Raw genomic sequence first — 12,131 nt, 5'->3', positions numbered from 1 at the left:
GTTAGTGTTAGCACTTGTAGATGGATGTTCATTAGAAAGCTCTTGTTTCAGTTTCTCAGAGAAACTCTCCATTAAGAAAGATCTTTCAGCAGCATGGCAAGCCAAGAAGGAGAAAAGAGAGGAGGGAAGCTTTTAGCTGTAAGCGTTAAGGGGATATTGTATCAGTTGTCTTAGTTCTAAAGATTTGCTTCTAAGAATTAATTGGAGTAAATACATCTCAAGGCAGAAAAAAAGGTTTGTGGAGCTGGGACAGTAGTTGCTGTCCTTGCACTATGGGGACTCTTCATCTTGCAGCTGAATCAATACGACAGGGAATTATTTCTGGTTATCTTTTATGGGTTTGTAAGACATTTCTTTTGTTCAGTGTAATAAAAAACCCATTGTCTGATCAGTGACTGACTAATTATGATAAGTAATTTGAAACATTCTTGATGAAACTTGCCTGTTAATTAACATCAACAGCAAATGGAAACTAACAGGACAACAAAGTATTAGCACACCCACTCTTCTCTGGAATTGACGCCATATTTCTATGGCATGCCCAATAAACCAAAGCTGCCGATGGTTAAAAAAAAAAAAAAAAAAAACAGGTGTGAAGGTCTGACTCACCACCTAGGAAAAGTTATTGTGAAGTTATACAAAGGAGTACTGAAATATTACAAGTGAGGGGGTGGTAGAATGGAGTGTCAGGAGGTTGACTGATCCTGTTGCATAGAGTAAGGAGAGCGGTTTCTTTCTTTCTTTTTTCTTTTTTCTTTAAAGCTTAGTTCCCAAATACATTCATCCCATCTTGATCTGAACTAAGATACTTTTGACAAATACAAATGTGGATTTATATAGTTGTACTTTGGAATTATTGACATTGGCTATATTGTAATTATCATTGATATTGTTAATTTTTATCAACTCAATGGCTTTTTTTTTTTTATTTTATGCTTTTTAGATTTCTACCTGGACAAGGACTGGTACTATACCCACAGATAGGAGACAAATTGGATATTATTTGCCCCAAAGTGGACTCTAAAACTGTTGGCCAGTATGAATATTATAAAGTTTATATGGTTGATAAAGACCAAGCAGACCGATGCACTATTAAGAAGGAAAATACCCCTCTTCTCAACTGTGCCAGACCAGACCAAGATGTAAAATTCACTATCAAGTTTCAAGAGTTCAGCCCTAACCTCTGGGGTCTAGAATTTCAGAAGAACAGAGATTATTACATTATATGTAAGTATAATTCTATTCATTTATCTTGTAGAAATTAGAATAAGCTAAATAGGTTTGTATCAATTTTTTAAATTATTACTGTGGCGAATAATTTGGTGAGAGTCTTTGCTGAAAATTGTCCTTTTTTTTTAAGAAACCTTAATTGAATGAGGGACCCTGTACCAATAGTACTCGGTAATATAAATACCCAAAGAGGAAAGAGCCTCCTAGAGTTTTTATAGTATTGAAATAAATGGATATTTATGAATATACTCAGCATCTCTACTGACAAAAACATTTTTAAGCACCATTGGTGAGATCTCATAGGTAAATCTTGTGCGATGACTTCTCTCTTCACCCATCCATCTATCCATCCATCCATATGTTCACTCACGCATTTAGTAATTTAGTATTTACTTTATGCCAGAAACCATAAGTGCTAGGGATTCAACAGTGAACAAGGGGGTGTAATGGTACCCTTTCCTTGAGGAGCTCATAGATTCAGAGGATGGGGGGTTACAGGCAATCCAGAATTACACATTGCGTGTTAAAACCAGATTTAGAAGAATAAGACAGAAAACCTGGATTTGTTCAGTGAATTACCTTTTTCTTCCATCTACATGATAATATGACACATTGTTGCAGGAAACAGGTACTAGATATCCTTCGGGTCACATCTGAGTTACTGCTCCCTTCAGAAGGCTGTGAAGGCAAAGGGTGCTCGCATCCAAGCACATGCCCATTAGGAGCAAACAGTATGTGGGCACAAAGGTAGGATTGTTCCAGGCCCAGGGTTTTGTCAGAGTGCAGTCTGAGTGATTATATCACTCAAGCAATGAAATATTTTTTCTTAGTTCCTTTGGTGTAAAACTATGCCCATAACTGGGCTGGAGTGTGCATGCGTTTGTTACCACGGGCTTCAGTTCGTCAGCAGATGCAGAACTGCTCTCTCCTGGTGATCCAATCCCATCTCTTGGTGATCCATGGAAATGGCTCTCCCATCTCTTGGTGATCCAGTGGAAATGGCTTTCTCAGCCTTCTGGCCGCTCTTGAGAGTGCAAAGTCAGGAATTCACCGAATACTTATTTAGTACTCAATTATATACTGTTTTTACTACATTAGTCATTAAAACAAAGATGGTCATAGCTGTCTAATTATCTCGTCCTTGCTGCAAACCTGAAACACCAGGGACTGAAAACCTGTTTTGAAGCCAACTTGACACAGAGTGGCTTAGCAAGAGTCAGTACCACAGAGAAAGGGAAAGTGGTAAATTATAGATTTAAAGGACTAATTATCATAAAATGAAAATAAGAGCATTCTGAGGGATGAAACAAGGAGGCAGGGTGGTAAAGTATACAAAATGATGAGAAATCTTTGAAAATAGAAAATAGTTATTAGGTGAAATCAATGGAGCTATTAGAAGCCTAGTGGTTTGCTTATTTATTTATTTTAAAGACCTTTTAAGCAAGACTGTTTGCCAAGGACACTAACGTGTAGTGCAGGGACCTGATGAATTCCCACAGAAGGCTGTGCCCCCCTGGGTAGGTGGGGGAGAGCACGCACAGTGCCTGAGGGGGGCGCTCTAGAGCACCTACTGCACCTGCCCTGCTCAGTCTGTCCCTAGAACCGTGTGTACCGCCCAAGTCCACGAGCCGGCTCCTCCCTGGAGATAAGCCCCCAGACCCAGATTCTGTCCTCTTATTTTCATTTATGACTTCACTTCATGAAGATGGCTTTGTACAATCTGCGTCCCCCCTGAGCGCAAGCAGGGTTTCAGGAAGCATGGTGGGTTGAGCCTGCGGTCTGAGGTAGGATACAGGAATGCAAACGCTCTGCACTTGATAGCAACACCTTTGTGTGTAACAGAGTGAGCATTTAGCAACTACATGGCATCCATACGTGACAGGTGCGTATTTAGAAGCATGATTTAATTTATAGTTATAATACTAATCTATACAGTACTGGCATCTCTTAAAAAAACTCATTATTAGTTTCAGTAACAGGTAGCCGAGCTCCCTTGGCCTCCAGAACTCGTCTCAGAGTGGCGATTTACTGTGTAAAACCTCGTGGTAGCCTGGGATAAAAGACTCTTTCTTAAAATAGAGCTAAAGGTTTCGAGTGTGAAGCAGTGAGAGGCTGTTGGAACACTGCTGGCCGGGTGAGTGTCCAGGGCTCCGAGGCTGGCCAGGAACCAGGGACACTGTCACCAGACCCCTGAGCAATTCTGTCGCATCACAGACATGGGAAGACACTGCAGAAACCTCGGAAAAGCCAGAAGCTCATTCCTCACGCCCGCCCCCGGCCAGCAGCGCTCATTAATAGACAGCTTTCCCTCGAAAGAAGACAGACGAGCAGAACACATTTTAAAATAGTTTAAAAAGTGAATGCTGACTTTCCATTCTTGCTTCTTCGAGAATTCCAAGATTTTTAAAAGTCGCCGATTTCCACATCACACGATCACTCACATACACCCCAGAGTCACACTTGACTTGAAAGAGTACCATTCAAGATGGCGTAACGGAGAGCTCTCAGATTCACAAATGTATTTTGAACACCTCAGGTCCTCAGTTCACTTTGAGACCGTTAATAATGTTGGTTTGGGAGATGCGGCAGTACGGCGTGGATCCAACTCCGAATCTCCATTGTCTAAGCACCTTCAGTGCTAAGAGTATGGGTATCAACATCGTCATCACTGTGTGCTGGTTCCTTGTCACGGGCAGGAACCAGAGAAGTGATGGTGTGGAGTAGTGCTACCTGCCCCCAAGGGGAACAGTCCAGTTTGTCAGTGGACGGCCCAGGTGTTGGATAATTCCCCAGGTAAACTGATTCCAGGAGCACTGGGCTAGCAGCCCGGAGACCTCGGGTCTAGTCCCGTTGCCTGTGCTTAAGGAGAAAGTCACTTTATCTCTTTGAATTTTGACTTCTAGAAAGTTCTTTTATCATTGCTGTTGTTACGGCCAGTGATGGTGGTCTGCAGTTCCAAACCATTTCATGGTTGGATATATACATCCCGTGTAGGATTTCTGGTTAGTGTGTCTCTTCTCCAATTGAAATGGGTGGGATCTGCTATGAATTCTCCAAAGACGTTTAATTTGATTTACAGTGTTACCAGATTTTTAGAATATAGTCATCGGACTTTGGAGTTTTGGAAGTAAATATTAACTTTTAATTGCAAGTGTATTTTTAAACCTACCAAGTACCCACTAAATTCCCTTAGGAAATGACATGACAAAATGATACGCTTCCTCATTAGTTCTTCTCGTAGATGATTATTTGCTTTGACATGTGGCAAAATGATATATGTGGGTTTCCTTAATGTTTAGAATTGACTTTTTCAAGTGACCTATTTCAGTAATTAGCCTTAGGCCTGATTTGCAACATCAAATCTCCTAATCTTAAATGATCCAAAAGTAAGGATGTTTGTTAGTGCCATTTGGTCTGAAAAAGCCCCTCTGTTCTTTATGACATTCAGATTCTTAATTGCCTTAAAAGCATAGTAAGCATTGTATATAACCTATAGTTATGTTTATAGTCTTTAAAAGTTTTTAAAGTTGATGAAAATAACTATCTGTTCTCAAGTCCCCATTTTCAAAGGAAGCTCTATCTCAGTAAACACTCTAGTTAATAGGAGGAGAGCATTCCTGTGTTCTCAGCCTTCATCCGTATTTGTGTCATTGACTTTTCTTGTAGACACTTTCTGTGCGTGGTTTACAATTTCTTTGAGAGACGATCACCCAGTGGTGAATGAGTCAGCAATTTTGGCATGTTGGCCCTTTGCAACGTCCAGCCTTATGAAGGTTCTGTAGGTTGGTTATCCAACCTCAGCATGGAAGCTTGCAAAATACCTACAAAGAAGTTTTCATCACTCTACCAAAATTATGTGAGTCAGAGATGGATGAAAAATGAGTGCCATTGTTTTGATACTTTTCAAGTGAACAGTGGCCACAGCAGAGCTGTGTGACAGAGAAGGCCATGGGCACAAGGCCCCTCCCAGTGTAGCCTCATGTAACTTTTACGATGTTTTACCTCAGATCCATAGCCAAGACTTGGACTTGTGGAATGGTCTGAAAGTCATCATTTCTAACAATTGTTTGATTAAAGGTTGTCCTTTTATGTACACCCTGCCGTATGCACAGTGGGCCTTTCCAAGCTGCCCGTCCCTTTCTTGGTCTTGGGAAAGTCTTCCTTGAGGAGTAGTCAATGAGTTTGACTGAGTCACGATTTCCTAGGCCGTTGGTTTAGTTCTCTAAAGCAATTTTTTAAAAAAATCAGACCACATGAAATTGGAAGCCTCCACAGTCAGCTTTGCTTTGCTGTTTCTTAGGCATAACCTTCACTTCTGAGCAAATTGCAAAATAAATTAAAATGCTTGCATACAAATATAACAAAATACTATTCTTCAAGAATCAAAACAGAGGAACCACAGATTCCATTTCCTGCATTTTTGTTAAATATATATGTATATACATATATATTTTTAAATTTATTTACTTAGGTGTGTTTTCCTTTTGGGTTTGTTTTCCTTTTGTGTTTCCAATTTACTTATTTCAGGAAGTAAGTATGATAACTGGCATGAAATATAGTGGATGTACCTTAACCTCTCCTCAGCAAAATAGTTGTGGGAGCTTTTGAATATCCTTTCACATGTAGGTTTCTTTTCAGATATATAAGAATGTGTGTCCTGTGTAATGATTATGGGTTTTCTGTCATGAATTAATTTGTGTGCTACATTTCCCTTAAGTTTAGTGATAGGACAGTATCAGCCTGTCACTTCTGTCTCTGACTTTGGGGTGAGGATTTATGTTTTAGACCTTGTATAGAATTGCCAAATTCCAGCATTTAAACACATTTTTATTTCTAACCTACAACTGTCATCTTTGTAATGGAATGTCCATCAGATTCTTGGGTGTCTGGAGGATTATCTACACACACCACTTGGGGTGACAGATGAGTGTGGTAGGTGGGAGTCTGGAGTCAGACAGACCAGGGTTCTTGAATGCCCTTCAACAAGTAACTTCCCCAGCCTCTGTCTTGAGCTCTTCATCTGTGAACTGGGCATAGTATCAGTATCAGCTTTGCAGGTTGATAGAGTTTAAATGGGTGTTACGTGTCAAGTGCTCATTTCCAAGGTTGGCTCCTAATAAGTACAACGAAGGGGTCCCCTTGGAGCAGAACGTGTGAGGCGGAAGACCAAGGGCAAAGCGATGCCTTCCTACAAGCTAGCGGGCGGGGAAGATGTACTCACAAAGTGTAATGTATTTGCACACCATCCCTAAAATGAAACTCCAGAGAGTTTACAAGTTTCAGTAATGCTGCATAACTTAATTATAAGATCTCTGCTCTTTGTCTTCTTGGAGTGTTATAAAAGTTCTTTTGTCCTTAGGCTTTCTTTACCAAGAAACATGCATTTATGTATCTTTTTGTTGGTGGAATTGCCCGAGCTTGTTAGCAGATCCTCTGTAAGACCCAAAAGAGACAGACCGGGAGGAGTGTTCTGTACATATAATCATTTCCCCACTTGTCATTTCACCAACCTTGCCAGAGCTTTTTCTCAGTTCCCCCGCACACAAAGGAAACACTGTATTTTTATTGATAATTTCAGCAGCATCCTAATGTAGTGTAAGTATTCTCCTAGAGAAAAGAAAAAGTGTGTCAGGGTCGCCTTGTCACTGAGACTAGCTGGGAAAGAACGTTTCATTAGTCTGATAATTAGAAGTGGTGTTTCTATTATTTTTTAACATAATGTGAAATCCTCCTCTGACGATACTGAAGGCTCTTTCAGAGTGTATCAGTAAGACTCCTGGTTCAATTTCATAATGAATAAAACTTACATTCTTTACACTTAAGTTACAAAGTCTCAGCTTCTGCTTAACTGGCGATTGGACTGAGAAACTTCTGGCTCTGTCCACATCCAGTGGTGTCACCTGGGCAGTAGTGAGAATCCTGTGAACACTCTTCCTTATTCCCAAAAGTCACCAAGGAAAGAATAAGATGACTGATTCCTTAAAAAAGGAGTTCTTTACAGATTGCCCAGAGTAAAACTGCCTTTACAGTTTCATAAAATACATGTTAATATCTCTAGTGCCTGTATTTACTTAGCCTTATAAATAATCAAATAATACTAGAGACTGAGCGAGAGTGAGTTTCTTTCTTAATAGCCTTTAAATATTCACCTTGAAGATCAACACTTAAAGCAAAATAAAGCACTTTAAAAAAAAATAGCCAAGAGGCATAGACAGACATAAAAAGATCACTTTGAGTAAACTTATTTATGTAGTTCTTAAGAGTCACACATTTGTTCCTAAAATTCTGAGATTCCAGACTAGGTGTTTGATCACTTAAAAAGGGAAGTGTTATGGCCTCACATACTCTGTGTCACTTTGCAGTCTCAAAAACAGGTGGTAGAGAAATTTGTATCACTCTGAGAACAGGAGAACTTAGAAAGTCTGAGTAGTTCCTAAATGGTACATGTACGGTTCACCCTGCCATGAAACACAAGAGTCAAGACTCCAGCCAGGGCTAGGGGACCCTTAGACCAGCATCTTCAGCCTGTGATGGTGCCCCTGGGTCAGCAAGCATACAGAGGCATACCTCGTGAGACAAAAGGTCGTGTACATACGTGTTCGTCCCATGCGTGGTGTAGTAAAGGGAGTGTGCATACATGCATGCCTCACCCACTTCCACAGTGACAGTGTAGACTCTTACGTGTACACACAGAACATACGTAGCAGTATGAAGAAGCTCACACAGGTCAGACACCTAATGATCTCTGGGCTTGTCCAAACGTGTTGGGCCAGCGCCCTGTTTTATATCGTGTAACCTAGAACTGACTTCAGTCGTAGTCCCCAGAGCTGAATTCAGAAAATCCTACAGGAGCAGGTGGAAGGGAGAAAGGGTCAGCAGGGAAGGGGGCTGTAATAGCAGCATGTCAGGTCTTTCACATTTCCTCTTTATTTTTAGATCTTTTCATCAATGCTGTGTCTTACTAAGACATGCTACTGTGCAGTTTTAAAAAGTTATCAAGTCCTTCAAGCCCCTCAACGGGAAGTTGCTAATAGTAAAATTATCAAAATGTTCAATTTTTCAAATATACAAACTGAGACAATGAGACTTCAGATTTCCTTAGTCAAATACAAGTGCTACGGTTGAGGTGGATGGATGGATGGGCGGATGGATAGGCGGATGGATGGACAGACGGATGGATGGGTGGGTGGGCGGGCAGCACGTTGGGCACGAGCATGATTGATGACGTTGCAGGGGGGCCCAGGCTGTGTGTTACTAACAAGAGTTCTGCTTTGAAAATGGCTTTTTGCATTAGTGATGTAGCCCCGGTTTCATCGTTTCTGAGGTTCAACAAGGAGATGAAGGTATTCTTTTATTGAAGCAAACATGTGGAAAATTGCTCTGGATTCCTAGAGAATAGAACATGTCCCCTGAATGGAATAAGGTTCATGTGTAGGGCACATTCAGACAGGACACTTTATTGGGGTTACCACTGGTCTCTGGATGGTCAAAGCAAATAACATCACGTCCATCTAAACTCTCATGCCGTGGACAGTGGCGCATTTTCTCCTCTGCAGTGTTCTATGCGAAACTGTCAGCAAACATTAATTCAGTCACTAGTGAAGTCTTACCACCCAGAGATGAACTCAGCCTCAGATGGGTATTTTCCACTTCAGTGCTGCAGATGCCCAATTACTGGACCATTAATATCATTGCATGCGATTAGTGACAGTAGAATGAGCAAGAAGTTATGGGATGGGCGCCCTCCCCGCCATGAACTTTTTACTCCAACCCTTTGCTATCTAGGCATTTCCATATCTCCGCACGGATATTTTAATAATTAAGACTTAAAAAGCCAGGAGTGGGCAGTGGATCGTGTGCTAGAAATAATTCACTCCAGCACATGCTTCTTCATGGTTCAGAATGTTACCATGAGATATTATCACTGTCTCTTGACCAGGAAGCCTCAGTTTTACAAATCTGAATGTTTAAGTAAGGCTAATATAGACAATAGGGAATAACGTTTTATCTTTAGACCTCTTACATCATTCTTGCTGTGATTTTTTTTTTTTTTAACATGAGTTTGGTCATTGTATCGAAGTCATCTAGCCACCTATTTTTAAAACCTAATTCCTTTTAGTAGATTTTGGCCCATATTGAGGTTGACTCTCATGCCGAAAGGTAATTGTTCTTTTACTGTTGACTATCGCATGGTCAGGATGTTAATTTTGTCTGAATTGCTGTAACAATAAGATAAATTCCCTTAAAGCATACTAGATGAAAACTTTTTTTAATGAGATCTTTTTGCAATTTTTTTTTTTACCTACTGGAAGATTCCACCTGCATAAATCATCCTAACTTTTAGCCATAAAATCTTAGAAACGAGTGTTTTCCCTCAACAGAATTCCTTAGGAATCAAGACACTAAGGCTTTGCAAGCAGTATTTTCAGGGGAAACAGAGGAAACCACTCCGTAATCAATCTCATGTGGTTAGCATGCCTCTAGTGAAAGAAAAAAGGGGCTGGTCATTTATTGCTAGGACTGTTTGATCTTTCTCTGAAAAATGTCACTGCACTGCTAGAGCCTGGAGGGTAGATCTTTCATTGACATGTATTCCCTGTGTGTACACGTGCATGCTCATGCACGCACACCCACACGCACATGCATGCACACACAGTCAACGCTTCTTACCCCATCCTTTTCAGCCTGGTTGTATGTAATCAGTGATCCTTCAGGACTGTGTTTCAAAGGTAACTATGGTTCTTAGCATCTTTAATGATTGTCACGAACTGCATCTTTGTGTACAGTTCTTGATGGCTATAAGATTTTATGAGTAAGCAGTGATAGAATTTTTATGCTCTAGATGTGGTGACTGTTACTTTATATTGTTACTGTTCTCTCAGTAGGTTGACCTCCCTCAATGTTCAAGTCTCATGGGATCTATGAAATAGGAGATAGAGTGAATATACTGGCACTTCTGCATAGTATCCTGTTGTCTCCCGCTGCCTTCCCCCAAATTAACATAAAGTGGCAGAGTAATATGTGTCATTAGATCTTTCAGTAAATGCACAAAGACAGTTGGCCAAACTGCTTCAGGGTTGTTACACCTCCTCTTATTTCTGAGCTGTCAGTGGAATATCCTATCAGTGTTCATGATGAACCTTTGAAACTGAGGAAATTAAATTACACTCTTTTATTCAAGAGCATCCATTTATATTTGATACCTGGTATCTTTACTCACATTTTAATACTAGAATGCAACTAGAAAGATACTAGTATCTTTACTCACATTTTAATACTAGAATGTAACTAATTTAGAAGGTCTAAATTGTAACTCCATTTTTAAATTCATTTTTCCAAATCGTTCTGTCTAGCAGAGAAACTAATTGTGTTGTGTAGAAGTCACTGGGGCTACGCCAGTTATTAATTCTTAATGCATGATTTACTGCTTTAAAATTTCAAAACACAACCATAGTGATGTGGTTTTAATTCAAGTGATTCTTCTTATCATACTGGAACAATGTTTCCTTAGGTGAGAAACACACACACTCTACCTCACTAGTCCCTTATACAGTGTTTAAACTGTGACCTATTCCCCACACACTGAAATCAGTTAATCAAATGCCAGCAAGAGCTATCTTGTCAAATAGGGATTAAAACAAAACAAAACAAAAACAAAACCTTTTTGTGAATCTATATTTCACTTTGAAAATATCTCCCTTTGTATGTTTCCTTTTTCAAATTGAGGCCATTTTAAGAAGTGTTTATATAGCAAAGACAAGGTAAATTTGGTGTTATGGGATGAAATGCCATGTGCTTTGAAATAAGGGTGAATTTTTTTTTAACATCCTGCCAAACAAAAATAACAAGGCCCTTGGAAACTCACGATGACACATTCTTCATCTCTTACACTGTAAGTCCACAAAGAAAAACACATAAAAAGAAGCTAGAAGTGAATTTTCCCTCCTCCTTTTGGCACATTATACAGCTGTTTCTGTCTCAGGAGTTTTTATTAATTACAGAAAAAGGCATTTATTTTTGGCATTCAGTGAACATTATCGTCTCCATGTTTGGAATCTTTCTCCTCAGTATGTGGAGAGGATACTCTTCATCCTCAAGGCATTAAATCTGCATTGAGATCTGGAGACTGAGTCCCTGTTTCCCGTAGTCCACATTGTGAATATGAATTGATGTCAGGGGGTTAAGGAGATAGATCTTAGTTTCCTGGGTTGTATGTTCACAGTAACTGATTACATTTTTATCAGGCTCCTTGTTTTCCAAACTTGCAGATCTCATTCCATCTTTTTTTTCTTTTCTTTCTTTTTCTTTTCCTTTAGACACTCCGAGAGTTGCTAGCCCTGCTGGAAGGCAGTAACCTAGTTTGTGTGCCATGCTTATTTGAATCTCACGGCTTCATTTTCCATGTGTCTCACTTGATTCTGCTTCTTTTAGTTCCTCAGTTTGTCAGGTGATAGGCTTCTGGTTCTTCTGAGTCTGTGTTGAGCTGAAGGCGAGAGACCGATGTGTGGGAAAACTGGCCCGAAGAAATCAAAAGTAGGAGGGCCAGCATATCCTGACATGGTGGAAGAGTACAGGGAGGATGACAGTGATAGAGAATTGTCATAAAATGCTGTTTGTTTCACAATTAAATAAGACAAATTTGTCCCGTGTAGCTTTATATAAATTATGGTTTTTATTCCTAGCAGACAACTGAACTCTGTCGCTTTAATGGTCCTATATAGCTTATTACCTATCTCTCTTTGGTCGACTGCTTTGATGAAGTGGATAAAAATATTTGCTTTTGAGTGTCTGTCAATCACCCGCCCCATCCCAACAAGCTACATTTTAAAATAGTTTGAAATACCCTCCAGAGTAGCAGTGTGTTTTTCATCCTTTCCAGCATAACCAAGAATTTTCCTTCA

The 12,131-nt window shown here is 39.9% G+C and overlaps 1 protein-coding gene across 1 annotated transcript in view; it reads left to right on the top strand.

Annotated features, from left to right (window-relative positions):
• Positions 1 to 12,131, top strand: part of EFNB2 (ephrin B2) — a 41,452-nt gene that overhangs the window by 21,125 nt on the left and 8,196 nt on the right. The window contains exon 2 of the mRNA XM_028111996.2: positions 944 to 1,227. Within this exon, the coding sequence (XP_027967797.1) occupies positions 944 to 1,227 (284 nt within the window). The remainder of the gene's footprint in view (positions 1 to 943; positions 1,228 to 12,131) is intronic.

The sequence above is a fragment of the Eumetopias jubatus genome, unplaced genomic scaffold, assembly GCF_037043125.1.
Source record: "Eumetopias jubatus isolate StellerSeaLion01/CBP00866 unplaced genomic scaffold, mEumJub1_p1.0 scaffold_3, whole genome shotgun sequence".
Taxonomy (NCBI): Eukaryota; Metazoa; Chordata; class Mammalia; order Carnivora; family Otariidae; genus Eumetopias; species Eumetopias jubatus.
This window is presented reverse-complemented; position numbering and strand designations above follow the sequence as displayed.